Here is a 17,809-nt window from a genome sequence, read left to right on the forward strand (position 1 = left end):
GTTTTTTAATCTGAAAAAGCTGATAGTCCAGTCTCAGTGGAACACTTAGTATTGCACATCCAAACTTTCTGACCTAATACCCTCATTTTATTTCCTGACTTAGTTTCCTGTGCACAGGGGACAGGGGAGGGAGAACAGCATTGACTCTGATGGGTGAGGTGTCCCTTGGATCCTCAGGGTTCCTGCTTTCACAGACATGGGTCCCCGTGTGCTACACACTGAACTTTGAAAGGGCACATTTCTGTTCTTCCTCCTACCAGACAGTCTGTTTTCACTTGGAATTAGTTGTTTATTTATTCCTTTTCCCTTTCACCTGAGAGTGAGCAGCAGAAAGGTCAGTACGGTAACCTCCTCCCTGTCATGTTCTCATCTCTCCCTTAAACCACTGTCTTCCTCTGTGTGATCATCTCACTATTGTCTCAGTGTCTTCTTCTTCCAACTCTGATTCCCTGTCTTCAATTGTTGTTCAGTTTCTCCCATTATTACCCCTCCAATTGTCTTGTTGTTACATCAAGACTAGAGCATTTATGTCAAATTAATTTTATCAATAAGATATCTGAAAGTGTTAGTACTTTTAAATAGGGGGTGTAAGTTTTCCTCCCCTTCATCTGACTGACTCAGCATCATTCAGGCCTGGCTTAAAACACACATCCAGATACAACAAGGTTGAGAATTAATACGTGGACAAAAATGCTGTGATAGATGCACATAAGAACCTAACCCGGACTTACTTATACGAGCAGTCTTTCATCAACCTTTATACAATAATTGTAGCAACTTTGTACATTGAAGGTACTGCAATTAGAATGGAATACATACATGTATAGAAACATCCAAAGACCTTAAATTTGACAAATATATCAGAGTGTTTCACATAGTCTGAAATAGAATAAAAAATGATTTTATTAAAAAATACCAAATAAACATTTTTAAAATTTTACAGAGTTTTATATATATGCTTTATTTCTCCTATTGTATGTTTTTTTAATGTTTTATTGAATGTATTGGGGTGATCTTGATTAATGATGTATGCAGGTCTAAATAGCACAATTCTAAAAAACGCCAGTCATGTATCCTTCTGTTTCCCTGTTTTTTATTTTAAATATTTATGTCTCCATATGTCACGTGGTATTTTTAAAGAAGTACTGATGATTTCAGGGAATGGGTTTTCAAGGTATATTCTTTATGCATAGAATAGAAGAGACTTGTCCATGTGGCCAAAACAACCATTATCGGGTGGAACGCTTGTGTTACGTCTTCTTTACAAAAATCCTGTCTCGTGTGTGTGTGCGCTTCAGTATTTGTTTCTCTGTTAAGAGAAAGGCTCAGTAAGGTCCAGTGAGAAACAGAATCTCCGTCAGAGAATCCCAGTCCTGTGTTCCTCCTGAATTCAGCTCCCATGAGTACTAAGATTTTCTTCATTCAAGAATGAGTTAAATGAGATGCTCAAACACATTGTGGTTAAAACTCAACCCGTGGACAAAAACATGAAGGATGCAGCCCCCAGACCCCTGAGCCTGTGTCACTGGGAGGAGCTCTGTGTCAGTGCTCCTTCCACAGTGTGGTGGCCACTCTGCACCATGTCACTGCCACAGCAGTGAGACTCACTGATGTGTTTAATGTATCAAATGACCTTATTAAGCTCCCAAACTGAATGATACGAATATAAATATTTTAAATAAACAAGCATACATTTAGCCTGCCCTGTGGTCATGCAGTGGATAGTGTGTGGACTGGCAACACTGAGGTTGCCAGATTGACTCTGTGCTTCCCAGGACACGGCTTCCCAGGACACATCACCCAGATCAAAAACAAACAACTAAAGTGACGTAGCTCTGAGACCATATGCTTTCCTCCTAGCTCTCACCACGTCTCTATGAAATAGTAATAAATTAAATCTTTCCAGAAAAGCAGTTATTTCATAAATTAACCAGAAAAAATAATACTTTTAAAATTTTATATTTTTTTACTAAATTAACTTCATTTTTCACCTTTATTATTTACTGCAGTATGCCTGTGGAAAATAGTGAGCTCCGAGCCCGTGTGTAGCTGTGCCCAGGGTGGGGTGATTTGTTGTGTGTGTGTGAATGGGTGTTCATCTGAACTGTGGTCCGGTTAATTCTGAATTTGAATATATCAGTAAATTTTAATTCTTTTTGTAGTTTTTTCCCATTAAATTGACATTGACTTTTTCTTTTTTTCTCTTTCAGAGGAATGTAAAGAAACAATAGGTAAAATTATTGATATTCTTTTACTCTGATCCACGTAAAAATATCCAAGTGCCTTCCATTGGCCTGTCCTCCTCCTAGATATCCGCTGTCCCCACCTGATTCTGGGACAGCACTTCTCCTGTGTGGGGCTCTGTCCCTTTCTGTTTCCTACCTTTCTTCCTTTCCCTTCCTTCATTCTCATTTTACACAATTATTTCCCTGTAAACATTGGTGGCTTCAGTCTCACAGAATGTTGACTCAGTTTCATTAAGACATTGGTGAGACAAAGGGTATTAAAGTGAGAGATACATAATTTTTTATATATACAAATATTATAGGCTTACATTATAATATACATATATAAAAATATATGTATATATTTCTGGGAAATATTCAAAATTAAGAACTCTGTCAAGTTTTTCAAGTTTTATATCCCATTATTACCAATTAATATTTCTCCAAACCCTTGAGAGAAAAGACTCCAAACTTTCATCATTCAGTGTCTCTGTCCATTGTCTTCTCACATCCTGTGTCGTGATAAATACCTGACATCATTCACTCATCATATGGGACAGAGAGAGGCATCTCTCTTCCACTGTCCTTGATCATATGAACCAGGTGTTCTAAGTTAACTAAATATTTTACATAATTTTTCATAAAATATAAAATATCCATCCATACCTGTTTTTAATTCTTTGGCATAATGTTGCCATTATTATCTAATGACAAACAGCACTTAAAAATAAACAGTTTTCAGAAGGATGAAGTATCTTAAGACCTGTAGGAAAGTGATACATGTCTGACCTGTAACTTTTGTGTAAAGGATAAAAAAAAATATTTAGCACAATAATCCAGAAAAAAAAAATTTAATCAATCAAAGCTTAAGGGTATTTTCTCTAATGATAATTACAATTATATTTGTTTCTTTGGGACTGGTCTATAGGAGTATGTTTCTCTAATGTAAAGAGCAGGTGTCATATGATTAGTGCTTCCAAAACAGTTTGTCGAGATGGACGTCTCTACTGTACACTTCCTCGTGACTGGCTAAGTCTCTGCCTCATTTGTAAATATGTTTCTTTTTAATCTGAAAAAGATGATTGTCCAGTGACATGGGATTACTTAGTATTTCACATCCCAGCATTTCTGATGTAGCTCCCTCTTTCTTTAATTTCTTGACTTACTATCTTGTGCACAAGGGACAGTGCAGAGAGAACAGCACTGACTTTGATGGGTGAGATGGTTTTTAAAACATCGTGATTCCTACATTCACTAATATGGGTCAGTGTGTACTCAAGAGTGAACTATGACTGGGGGCTGAATTCTGTTTTCTTTCTTATCTGATATTGTGTTTTCACCTGAAATGATTTGTTTATTTTTTTCATTTACTTTTCAGCTCTGATTGAAGAGCAGAGAAGTAAGTACTGATAACCTCCTCCCCGTGTCCTTCCCTCACCTGTTCCTTACCCCTGTATTCTCTCTCAGGGACCATCTGCCTTTTTTCTCAGAGTCTTGGACTTTTAACTCTGACAGGTCATCCTTATTACAACAACTTTTACTATGTGGTTGAAATCAAGAGACGGGTTATTCCTGTCAGATGAATTTAACATCCAAAGACCTTACTTTTGACAAATATATCAGAGTGTTTAACATAGTCTGAAAAAGAAGAAAAAATGATTTCATTAAAAAATACCAAATAAATATTTTTAAAATTTTATAGATTTTTATAAATATGCTTTATTTCTCCTATTGTATGTTTTTTTAATGTTTTATTGAATGTATTGGGGTGATCTTGATTAATGATGTATGCAGGTCTAAATAGCACAATTCTAAAACACACCAGTCATGTATCCTTCTGTTACCCTGTTACATATTTAAATATTTATGTCTCCATATGTCATGTGGTATTTTTAAAGAAGTACTGATGATTTCAGTGAATGGGTTTTCAAGGTATATTCTTTATGCATAGAATAGATGAGACTTGTCCACGTGGCCAAAACAACCATTATCGGGTGCAACGCTTGTGTTATTTCTTCTTTTCAAAAATCCTTTCTCGTGTGTGTGTGTGCTTCAATATTTGTTTCTCTGTTGAGATAAAGGCTCAGTAAGGTCCAGTGAGAAACAGAATCTCCGTCAGAGAATCCCAGTCCTGTGTTCCTCCTGAATTCAGCTCCCATGAGTACTAAGATTTTCTTCATTCAAGAATGAGTTAAATGAGATGCTCAAACACATTGTGGTTAAAACTCAACCCGTGGACAAAAACATGAAGGACGCAGCCCCCAGACCCCTGAGCCTGTGTCACTGGGAGGAGCTGTGTGTCAGTGCTCCTTCCACAGTGTGGTGGCCACTCTGCACGATGTCACTGCCACAGCAGTGAGACTCACTGATGTGTTTAATGTATCAAATGACCTTATTAAGCTCCCAAACTGAATGATACGAACATAAATATTTTAAATAAACCAAGCATACTTTTAGCCTGGCCTGTGGTCATGCAGTGGATAGTGTGTGGACCGGGAACACTGAGGTTGCCAGATTGACCCTGCGCTTCCCAGGACACGGCTTCCCAGGACACATCACCCAGATCAAAAACAAACAACTAAAGTGACGTAGCTCTGAGACCATAAGCTTTCCTCCTAGCTCTCACCACATCTCTATGAAATAGTAATAAATTAAATCTTACCAGAAAAGCAATTTTTTCATAAATTAACCAGAAAAAATAATACTTTTAAAATTTTATATTTTTTTACTAAATTAACTTCATTTTCCACCTTTTTTTTTATTGCAGAATGCCTGTGGAAATAGTGAGCTCTGAGCCCGTGTGTAGCTGTGCCTAGGGTGGGGTGATTTGTTGTGTGTGTGTGTGTGTGTGTGTTCATCAAAACTGTGGTCCAGTTAATTCTGAATTTGAATATTTCAGTAAATTTGAATGTTTTTGGAGTTGTTTCCCATTAATCTGACATTGACTTTTTTTTTTTTTTCTTTCAGAGGAATGTAAAGAAACACGAGGTAAAATTAATGATATTCCTTTACTCTGAACCACTTAAAAATATCCGGTTTATTTCTGCCTTTGACATTTCTGACCTTTTTATCCAAGTGCCTTCCATTGGCCTGTCCTCCTCCTAGATATTCGCTGTCTCCACCTGATTCTGGGACAGCACTTCTCCCGTGCGGGGCTCTGTCCCTTTCTGTTTCCTACCTTCCTTCCGTTCCCTTCCTTCGTTCTCATTTTACACAATTATTTCCCTGTAAACATTGGTGGCTTCAGTCTCACAGAATGTCGACTCAGTTTCATTAAGACATTGGTGAGACAAAGGGTATTAAGGTGACAGATACATAATTTTTTATATATACAAATATTATAGGCTTACATTATAATATACATATATAAAAGTATATGTATATATTTCTGGGAAATATTCAAAATTAAGAACTCTGTCAAGTTTTTTAAGTTTTATATCCCATTATTACCAATTAATATTTCTCCAAACCCTTGAGAGAAAGACTCCAAACTTTCATCATTCAGTGTCTCTGTCCATTGTCTTCTCACACCTTGTGTCGTGATAAATGCCTGACATTATTCACTCATCATATGGGACAGAGTGAGGCATCCCTCTTCCACTGTCCTTGATCATATGAACCAGGTGTTCTCAGTTAACTAAATATTTTACATAATTTTTCATAAAATATAAAATATCCATCCATACCTGTTTTTAATTCTTTGGCATAATGTTGCCATTATTATCTAATGAAAAACAGCACTTAAAAATAAACAGTTTTCAGAAGGATGAAGTATCTTAAAACCTGTAGAAAGTGATACATGTCTGACCTGTACCTTTTGTGTAAAGGATAAAAAAAAAATATTGACCACAAAAAAAAAAAATATTGACCACAATAATCCAGAAAAAAAAATTTAATTAATCAAAGCTTAAGGTTGTTTTCTCTAATGAAAATTAGTTATATTTGTTTCTTTGGGACTGGTCTATAGGAGTATGTTTCTCTAATGTACAGAGCAGGTGTCATATGATTAGTGCTTCCAAAACAGTTTGTCGAGATGGATGTCTCTACTGTACACTTCCTCGTGACTGGCTAAGTCTCTGCCTCATTTGTAAATATGTTTCTTTTTAATCTGAAAAAGATGATTGTCCAGTGACATGGATTACTTAGTATTTCACATCCCAGCATTTCTGATGTAGCTCCCTCTTTATTTAATTTCTTGACTTACTATCTTGTGCACAAGAGACAGTGCAGGGAAAACAGCACTGACTTTGATGGGTGAGATGGTTTTTAAAACATCATGATTCCTACATTCACTAATATGGGTCAGTGTGTACTCAAGAATGAACTATGACTGGGGGCCGATTTCTGTTTTCTTTCTTATCTGATATTGTGTTTTCATCTGGAATGATTTGTGTATTTTTTAATTTCCTTTTCAGCTCTGAGTGAAGAGCAGAAAAGTAAGTACCGGTAACCTCCTCCCCGTGTCCTTCCCTTACCTGTTCCTTATCCCCTGTCTTCTCTCTCAGTGACCATCTGCCTCTTTCTCAGAGTCTTGGAATTTTAACTCTGACAGGTCATCCTTGTTACCCCAACATTTACCATGTGGTTGCAATCAAGGAGACAGGGCCTTTCTGTCAGATGATTTTAACAAATGGATATCTGGAAGTTTAGGTACATTTAAGTTTCAGAGTGTAAGCTTTTTCTAAGGACAGCTATGGTTTTGGTACAGAAAACCCTCACTGTTATTTCTTTCCCTTCTTCTGATTCACTCAGCTTCATTCCACCCTGAGTTACTATGGACACTCAGATACAATAACATTGTGATTTAATTAGTGGCCAAATACACTGTGAAGAGATACACATAAGAAGCTAATCCTTTAATAACCCACATGAGTAGTCTGTCAATAACTCTTGTACAGTGGTTGTTTAGACTTTGTACAGTGTAGGTGCTACAAATTAAATGAAACACAGCTTGATCTGTGGTGGAACACTGGATAAAGCTTCAACCTGGAATGCTGAGGTCACTGGTTAAAACCCTGCACTTGTCTGGTCAAGGTACATATGGGAATTGATGCTTCTGGCTCCTACCCCTTTCTCTCTCTCACTCTATTTTTCTCGCTCACTCTATCTTCTCTCTAAAATGAATAAATTAAAAAAATTTTAAAAAGGAACACAAACATTATATGTATATATACATATATATAAAAGCATCCAAACACCATTTTAATATGATGAATATTTCTTAGTGCTCCACAGAGAGGGAAAAGGGATCAAAATAATTTAATTATTAAATATCAAATAAATATATTTAAAATTTTACATAATTCACTAAATTTGCTTCATTTCTCCTATTTAAAGGATTTTTTAATATTTTATTGAAATTATCAGGGTGACCTTGGTTAATAAACTATACAGGTTCGGGTGCACAATTCTATCACTCCTCATCTGCATGTGGCAATGTGTTCAAACCCCAGTCATGTATCTGCTGTTACCCTTTGATTTATTATAAATCTTTATGTCCCCACATGAACATGTTATTTTTTAATTGTAGTAATGATCTCAGTGGAATGGATTTTCAAGACTTATTCTTTTTATATATAGTATTATTTAGATAATTAACTTTAACAGGGTGGCATTGGTCAACTAAAGCACATAGATTTAGAGAAAACATTTCCAGATCGTTTTGACATTCAGTTACGTTGTATACCGATCACCCAAGTCAGATAGTCCTCCATCATCCTTCATTTGGTTTCTATATGTCCCTCTTTTCCCACCAGCTCCTCCTTTTCCTCCCTTTCTCTCCCCCTGGTAACCACTGCACTATTATCTATGTCCATAAGTCTCAATATTGTGTCCCACCTATGTATGGAATCATATACTTCTTAGTTTCTTCTGATTTACTTATTTTACTCATTATAATGTGATCAAGTTTCATCCATGTTGTTGTAAATGATCTGCTGTCATCATATCTTATGGCTGGGTAGTATTCCATAGTATATATGTACCACATTTTCTTTATCCAATCTTCTAATTAAGGGCTTTTTGGTTGTTTCTATGTCTTGGCCACCATAAACAATGCTGCAATGAACATGGGATTGCATTGTCTTTATGTACCAATGATTTTTAGGTTTTGGAGTAAATACCCTGTAGAGGAATTACTGGCTCATATTGTAGTTCTGTTGTTTATTTTTTGAGGAACCACAATACTTTCTTCCATAATGGTTGTACCACTTTACATTCCCATAAACAGTAGATAAGGCACTCAGCAACACAGGCATAGAAGAAAAATATCTTGACATAGTAAAGGCCATTTATGACAAACCATATGCTAACATCATATTAAATGGCAAAAAACTGAAAACTTTTCATCCAAAACCAGGAACAAGACAGGTTGTCTACTCTCTCCATTCTTATTTAATGTAGTGCTCGAAGTTCTAGCCAGAGCAATCAGACAAGATAAAGAAATAAAAGGCATTCATATTGGGAAAGAAGAATTAAAGGTTTCACTGTTTGCAGATGACATGATCCTGTATATAGAAAACACCAAGGACTCCACAGAAAGACTCTTAGAAACAATAAACAAATATAGTAAAGTCACATGATAAAAAATTAACATACAGAAATCTATTGTTTTCTTACATGCTAACAATGAAACTTCAGAAAATGAGCTAAAAAGAGATGACTTTTACAGTTGCAACAAAAAAATAAAATACCTAGGAATAAACATAACAAAGAATGTAAAGAATCTACATAATGAAAACTGCAAAGCGTTGTTAAAGAAAATAAAAAAAGACACATTGAAATGGAAAAAATATTTCTTGTTCTTGGATAGGAAGAATAAATATAGTTAAAATGACCATATTACCCAAAGCAATACACAAATTTAACACAATTCCCATCAAAATTCCAATGTCATTTTTTAAAGAAATAATACAAAAAATCATCAGGTTTATATGGGACTATAAAAAACGTTGAATAGCTCAAGTAATCCTAAGGAAAAAAACAAAGCTGGGAGCATTACAATACCTGACTTCAAATTATACTACAGAGCCACTACAATCAAAACAGCATGGTATTGGCAGAAAAACAGTCACTCAGACCAATGGAACAGAATAGAGAGCCCAGAAATAAAACCACATATATACATTGAAATCATCTTTGATAAAGGACTCAGAAACAGAAAATGAAAAAAAGAAAGCCTCTTCAATAAATGGTACTGGGAAAACTGGAAAGCCATGTGCAAAAAAATGAAACTTGACTACAATTTGTCTTCTTGTACAAAAGTAATTCAAAATGGATCAAAGACCTAAAAATAACATCTAAAACAATAAAATACACAGAAAAAAAATAGATATTAAACTCACAGACCTTGGCCATAGAGGATACTTAATGAATTTAACTCCAAAGACAAGGGAAGTGAAGGCAAAATAAATGAATGAGACAACATCAGACTAAGAAGCTTCTGCACAGCAAGAGAAACTGACAACAAAACAGACAGACAGCCAACTAAATGGGAGATGATATTTTTGAACAACAGCTGAGATAAGGGCCTAATATCCAAAATATATAAATAACTCACAAAACTCAACAGCAAAGAAGCAAACACTACGATAAAAAAAATGGGGAGAGGACATGAACAGACACTTCTCCCAGGAAGAAATACAAATGGCCAACAGATTTATGGAAAGATGCTCATCTTCACTAGCTATTAGAGAAATGCAAATCAAACTACAATAAGATACCACCTTACACCTGTTAGATTAGCTATTATCAACAAGATAGGTAATAAGTGCTGGAGAGGCTGTGAAGATATACTCTGTATTCATGAAATAGAAGTGACTTGGCCACGTTGCAGAAATAATCATTACCAGATGTAAGGCTTTTGCTGTGACTTCTTTACAGTACATAGAAAACCTCTTTCATACACGTGTACTTAGATATTACTTTCTCAGTTAAGGAAAGGCACAGTAAGGTCCAGTGAGGAACAGAATCTCTGTCAGAGAATCACACTCCTGTCTCTCCCCTGAATTCAGTACCCATGAGTATTAAGATATTTTTCTTTCAGCAAAGAATTGAAACAGATGCTCAAATAAATACCTTGTGGTTAAAAATCAATCCCTGGGAAAAAACATGAAGGATGCAGCCCCCAGACCCCTGACCCTGTCCCTAGGAGGAGCTGTGTGTCAGTGCTCCTTCCACAGTGTGGTGGCCACTCTGCACCATGTCACTGCCACAGCAGTGAGACTCTCTGATGTGTGTTAAGAATCCAATGACAATACTAAAGATAGCAAACTGAATAACAGAAACATTAATATTTCAAAAATAAACCAAGAATATTTTCAGCCTAGCCTGTGGTGGCCCCGTGGATAGAGCGTGCACTTGGAACACCAAGGTTGCCACTTCGACCCTGGACTTGGCCGGGCACACAACACAGGGCAGCAGCTACAGCTACAGTGGAGCAGCTATGAGTCCATAGCTTCCGTCCCTCCTCTCATCTCTATGTAATATTAACAAATAAAATATTGTCATTAAAACAATTATTTATAAATTAAACGGCTAAACAAATATTTTTAAAACATTATTTTACTAAATTTACTCCCTTTTCAGCCTTTTTATTTACTGTAGAGTAGCTGCAGAAAATAGTGAGCTCTGATCTATTCTGTAGGTGTGTGTTTTAAGAGAGCAAGTGTTATTTGATGTGTTTTTATGTGTTAATCTGAAATTAACCTATTTTTAATTTGAATTTATCTATTGATTATACTTCTCTTTTTGGTTGTTTCCCATAATATTAACATTAGCCTTTTTTTTCTCTTTCAGGACACATGAACAGAATAATAGGTAAAATTACTGATATTCCTTTACTTTTGATCCACTTGAAATCCTCTGGTTTATTTCTCCCATTGATGTTTCTGGTCTTTTTATCCAAGTGCCTCCATTGGCCTGTCCTCCTCCTAGATGTCCACTGTCCACACCCTGATTCTGAGACAGCACTTCTCCTTTTTGTGAGTCTGTCCATTTCTGTTTCCTATGTTCCACTCTTCACCTTCCTTCTTTTCTTCTTTTACACACTATTTCCCTGAAAACATTGACTGCTGTCTTGCAGTAAATTGTCACAGTTTTATCAAGTCATTGGTGAGATGAGCGGCATTAACCTGAATGATACTTGAATTTTAATGTACACATATGTTACAGGGTTATATTAGCATACACACACACACACACACATACACACACACACATATATACTTCTGGAATATATTCAACCTTAATACCTCCCTCAAGTATTCAATCTTTGAGGGACTATTACTCTGCAATTAATACTTCCCCAAACGCTTGAGAGAAAACACTCCAAACTGTCAGCATTCAGCGTGTCTGTCCATTGTCTTCTCACAGCCTGTGTCATGATAAAGACCCTGTATTAGTCACTGGTCAGATGTGAGAGTGAGGCGTCCGTCTTCTACTGTACTTGATTATATGACCCAGGTGTTCCTTTAAAAACAGCCAACCATGCCCGGAATTTATTCGTTGGCATTATGCTGACACCATGATCAAACACAAATGTACAGAGCAGGTGTCATATGACCAGTGTAACAAAACCAGTTGTATCGAGCGGGGCCCCTCCACTCTACACGTCCTCATTGCTGGTTCAGTCTCTGTTTCCTATGTGAATATGTTTGTTTTTTAACTAAAAAAGGAGATAGTTTAGTGACAAGAGAATGCTTAGTGTTGCACATCTCAGAATTTCTGACCTAACACCCTTATTGTTTTATGTCCTGACTTATTTTCCTGTGCACAAGGGACAGGGGAGGGAAACAGTATTGTTTCCGAAGGGTGAAATGTCCTTTGAAACCTTACGGTTCCTACTTTCACAGATACGGGTCAGTGTGTGCTCCAGAGTGAACTAGAAAAGGGGCCCAGCATTTCAGATTCTCCCATTTTATTCCACCATTTTTCTTGTTGTTGCAATCCAGGGGACAGAGCCTTCTGTCACATAAATTTTACCAATCAGATATCTGGAAGTTTAGGTACAGTTAAAGTTTCTGATTGTAATTTTTCTCCAAGGACAGCTCAGGTCATTTGATTCCAAACCTCCGACACTGTCATTTCTTCCCGATCATGTGATTGACTTAGCTGCATTCAGGCTTGAGTTAAAACACACACTCAGACACAATGAGGTTGCGAATTAATTGGTGGACAAAACGTTGTGAATAGAAGCACATAAGAACCTAACCCTATGTTTACCTACGAGCAATCTTTCAGTAACTGCTGTACAGAGGTTGTAGCAACTTTATACAGTGAAGGTACGGCTATTAGCATTGATGCTAACTGGATATAATTTGTATATATACATGTCCAAAGACCATCTTAATTATAACAGATATTTCATAGTGGTCCACATACAATAAAAAGTGATCAAGAATAATTTTATTAAAACATCAGAACAAATATTTTAAAAAATTTTAAGATAGAATAAATATACTTCCTTTTCCTTATTTTAAAAGGATTTTTAATGTTTTATTCAAATTATTGGGGTGACTTGGTTAATAAAATCACGCAGGTCTCAGGAGCACAATTCTATCCCACCTTCTCCGTGTGTGGTGATGTGTTCCCACCCCAGTTACGGATCCTCAGTCATTCTTTTATTTATTTTAAATCTTTATGTCATCATATGGGACATGATATTTTTAAAATTATAATGATGATTTCAGTGGAATGGATTTTCAAGGTATATTCTTTATTCGTGGAATAGACGAGACTAGTCCACCTGGCAGTAACAACCATTAGCAGATAAGGACTTTCGCTGCCTCTGGTTTACAGAGTTTAGAGAACCTGTCTCATGTGTGTGTGCTTGGATATTTGCTACTTTGTTAAGAGAAAGGCACAGTAAGGTCCAGTGAGGAACAGAATCTCTGTCAGAGAATCTAAATTCTTTCTCTATCCTGAACTCAGCACCCATGAGAATTAAGATAAGCTTTATTCAGGAATGAGTTAAATCAGAAACCCAAATCACTGTGATTAAAAACACAGAGGATGCAGCCCCCAACCCCTGACCCTGTGTCACTGGGAGGATCTGTGTGTCAGTGCTCCTTCCACAGTTTGGTGGCCACTCTGCACGATGTCGCTGCCGCAGCAGTGAGACTCACTGATGTGTTTAAAATATCTAATGACCATACTAAAGCTTACAAATAGAGTAACAAAAGCATAAATATTTTAAATAGATCAAGAATACTTTCAGCCTAGCCTGTGGTGGCCCCTTGGATAGAGTGTGGACCTGGAACACTGAGGTGGCCAGTTGGACCCTGGACTTGCCCGGACACGGCACCCAGGGCAGCAGCTATAGCTACAGTGAAGCAGCCATTTGTCCACACTCTTCCACCTGCCTCTCCTCTATGTCATAGTAATAAATTAAATCTTTTCAAAAGAATCTTTATAATAAGTTAAACAGGAATACCTATATTTTCTAAATTTTATAATATTTTTCTCATTTAAATCCCTGTTCAACTTTCTTATTTACTGTAGTATAATGTGGACGGTATTGAGCTCTCAGCCAGTGTGTAGGTGTGTGTGTAGGGGGGCATGTGTGATTTGCTGTGTGTTTGTGAGTTCATTTGAAATGTGGTGAGGTTAAATTTAAATTAAAATTATCAGTAAATTTGTATTCTCTTTGTGGTTGTTTCCCATGAAATTGACATTGAATTCTTTTTTCTTTTTCAGATGAATTGGAGAAAGAAAAAGGTAAAGTTTCTGACATTTTTTTTACTCTTGATCCAATTGAAAACATCTGGTTTATTTTAAGCTTTGACATTGCTGGCCTTTTTATCAAAGTACCTTCCACTGGCCTGTCTTCCTGCGAGATGTCTACTATACCCTTACTTGATTTTGTTTCTGAAGTGAGAAGCAGGGAGGCAGAGAGTCAGACTCCTGCATATGCCAGACTGAGATCCACACAGCATGCCCACCAGGGGGTGATGCTCTCCCCATTTGGGGTATTGCTCTATTTCAACCGGACCATTCTAGCACCTGAGTCAGAGGCCATGGAGACATCCTCAGTGCCCGGGAGAACTTTGCTCCCTTGGAGACTCAGCTTCAGGAGGGGAAGAGAGACTGAGAGGAAGGAGAGAGGAAGGGGAGGAAAAGCAATGGGCGCTTCTCCTGTGTGCCCTGGATGGGAATCAAACATGGGACTCCTGCACGCTGGGCCGACTTGCTACTTTTTGAGACAACAGACCAGGGCTCCCCCTGCTTGATTTTGAGAAAGCATTTCTTTAATTTGGAACACTTTTTTTCTTTCCTATCTTCCATTCTTTCCCCTTTCTTCTCTTTTACTTTATGGAGTCATTTCCCTGTAAACATTGGTGGCTTCAGTCTTGCAGTAAATTGACTCAGTTTCAGTAAGACATTGGTGAGATGAAGGGTGTTAAGGTGATGGAAACGAGAATTTTAATGTTTACATATGTCACAGGTTTAGATTAGAATGTATTTATATATAAATATAAATGTATGTATTTCTGGAAAATATTCAAATTTTAGACCTCTGTCAAGTATTCCAAGTTTGAGGGCCCATTAATATGCAATTAATATTTCTAATCCTTGAGAGAAAAGAATCCAAACTTTCACCATTCATTGTCTCTCTCCATTGTCTTTTCACAGCCTGTGTCATGATAACTTATATCATTCACTGGTCAGATGTGACAGAGTGGGGCATCATCTTCCACTCTCCTTGATCATATGACACAGGTGTTTCAAGGTCTCCAAATATTTTACAAAATTTTTTCTGGACTTTAAATATATCCAGACATGCCCATTTTTTATTCTTCAGCATTATTTTGACACCAGTATCAAATGACAAAGTGCACTTAAAAATATACAATTTTCAAAAGGAGGACATGCAATAGGACACGTGGAAAAGTGAACCGTCTCTGACCTGTACTCCCTGTGTGAAGGGTGCAGGAAATAGTATTGACCAAAATGTTTTAAAAATAAGAAAATTTTATCATTCAAAGCTTAATATTGTCTTTTCCTAAACACAATTTCCCTTATATTTTTTTACTTGAGAACGGTCTTTACGCATGTATCTCTCTACTGTACAGAGCAGATTCTATATGACGAGTGCAACAGTCCGGTTTTGTCATGCAGGCTTCCTCTCCTGTTCGCTTCCTCATCGCTGGTTCAGTGCCTGTCTTTTATGTAAAAATATTTCTTTTTTAATCTGAAAAAGCTGATAGTCCAGTCTCAGTGGAACACTTAGTATTGCATATCCAAAACTTTCTGACCTAACACCCTCACTTTTATTTCCTGACTTAGTTTCCTGTGCACAGGGGACAGGGGAGGGAGAACAGCACTGACTCTGATGGGTGAGGTGTCCCTTGGATCCTCAGGGTTCCTGCTTTCACAGACATGGGTCCCCGTGTGCTCCACAGTGAACTATGAAAGGGCACATTTCTGTTCTTCCTCCTACCAGACAGTCTGTTTTCACTTGGAATTAGTTGTTTATTTATTCCTTTTCCCTTTCACCTGAGAGTGAGCAGCAGAAAGGTCAGTACGGTAACCTCCTCCCTGTCATTTTCTCATCTCTCCCTTACACCATTGTCTTCCTCTGAGTGATCATCTCACTATTGTCTCAGTGTCTTGTTCTTCCAACTCTGATTCCCTGTCTTCAATTGTTGTTCAGTTTCTCCCATTATTATCCCTCCAATTGTCTTGTTGTTGCATCAAAAAACTAGAGCATTTATGTCAAATTAATTTTATCAATAAAATATCTGAAAGTGTAAGTACTTTTAAATTTAGGGGGTGTAAGTTTTCCTCAAGGACAGTGAGGTCATGTGATTCAGAACCTCCCTCACTGTCATTTCTTCCCCTTCATCTGACTGACTCAGCATCATTCAGGCATGGCTTAAAACACACACCCACATACAACAAGGTTGAGAATTAATAGGTGGACAAAAATGCTGTGATAGATGCACATAAGAACCTAACCCGGACTTACCTATACGAGCAGTTTTCATCAACCTTTATACAATAATTATAGCAACTTTGTACATAGAAGGTACTGCAATTAGAATGGAATACATACATGTATAGAAACATCCAAAGACCTTAAATTTGACAAATATATCAGAGTGTTTCACATAGTCTGAAATAGATTAAAAAATGATTTTATTAAAAAATACCAAATAAACATTTTTAAAATTTTACAGAGTTTTATATATATGCTTTATTTCTCCTATTGTATGTTTTTTTAATGTTTTATTGAATGTATTGGGGTGATCTTGATTAATGATGTATGCAGGTCTAAATAGCACAATTCTAAAACACGCCAGTCATGTATCCTTCTGTTTCCCTGTTATTTATTTTAAATATTTATGTCTCCATATGTCACGTGGTATTTTTAAAGTAGTACTGATGACTTCAGGGAATGGGTTTTCAAGGTATATTTTTTTATTTATACACTAGACGAGACTTGTCCATGTGGCCAAAACAACCATTATCGGGTGGAACACTCGTGTTACCTCTTCTTTACAAAAATCCTGTCTCATGTGTGTGAGTGCTTTATATTTGTTTCTCTGTAAAGAGAAAGGCTCAGTAAGGTCCAGTGAGAAACAGAATCTCCATCAGAGAATCCCAGTCCTGTGTTCTCTGAATTCAGCTCCCATGAGTACTAAGATTTTCTTCATTCAAGAATGAGTTAAATGAGATGCTCAAACACATTGTGGTTAAAACTCAACCCGTGGACAAAAACATGAAGGACGCAGCCCCCAGACCCCTGAGCCTGTGTCACTGGGAGGAGCTGTGTGTCAGTGCTCTTTCCACAGTGTGGTGGCCACTCTGCACGATGTCACTGCCACAGCAGTGAGACTCACTGATGTGTTTAATGTATCAAATGACCGTATTAAGCTCCCAAACTGAATGATATGAATATAAATATTTTAAATAAACCAAGCATACTTTTAGCCTGGCCTGTGGTCATGCAGTTGATAGTGTGTGGCCCTGGAACACTGAGGTTGCCAGATTGACCCTGCGCTTCCCAGGACACAGATTCCCAGGACACATCACGCAGATCAACAACATATAACTAAAGTGACGTAGCTCTGAGACCATAGGCTTTACTCCTGCCTCTCACCACGTCTCTATGAAATAGTAATAAATGAAATCTTTCCAGAAAAGCTGTTATTTCATAAATTAACCAGAAAAATAATATAAAATTTTATATTTTTTTACTAAATTAACTTCATTTTTCACCTTTTTTTAAAAATTTTTTATTAATGTTAATGGGATGACATTAATAATTCAGGGTACATATATTCAAAGAAAACATGTCTAGGTTATCTTGTCATTAATTTATGTTGCATACCCCTCGCCCAGAGTCAGATTGTCCTTTGTCACCCTCTATCTAGTTTTCTCTGTGCCCCTCCCCCTCCCCCTAACTCTCTCCCTCCATCCCCCCACCCCTGGTAACCACCACACTCTTGTCCATGTCTCTTAGTCTCATTTTTATGTTCCACCAATATATGGAATCATGTAGTTCTTGTTTTTTTCTGATTTACTTATTTCACTGCGTATAATGTTATCAAGATCCCAACATTTTGCTGTAAATGACCTAATGT

At 36.9% G+C, this 17,809-nt stretch overlaps 1 protein-coding gene across 20 annotated transcripts in view; it reads left to right on the forward strand.

Annotated features, from left to right (window-relative positions):
- The window catches only part of LOC136322824 (E3 ubiquitin-protein ligase TRIM39-like), a 243,055-nt gene that overhangs the window by 187,700 nt on the left and 37,546 nt on the right, over positions 1 to 17,809 (forward strand). For all 20 annotated transcript variants that reach the window (XM_066254733.1, XM_066254828.1, XM_066254982.1 and 17 more), the window contains one exon: positions 2,211 to 2,231. In XM_066254733.1, coding sequence (XP_066110830.1) covers positions 2,211 to 2,231 — 21 coding nt within the window. The remainder of the gene's footprint in view (positions 1 to 2,210; positions 2,232 to 17,809) is intronic.

This window comes from Saccopteryx bilineata, chromosome 1, assembly GCF_036850765.1.
Source record: "Saccopteryx bilineata isolate mSacBil1 chromosome 1, mSacBil1_pri_phased_curated, whole genome shotgun sequence".
NCBI lineage: Eukaryota > Metazoa > Chordata > Mammalia > Chiroptera > Emballonuridae > Saccopteryx > Saccopteryx bilineata.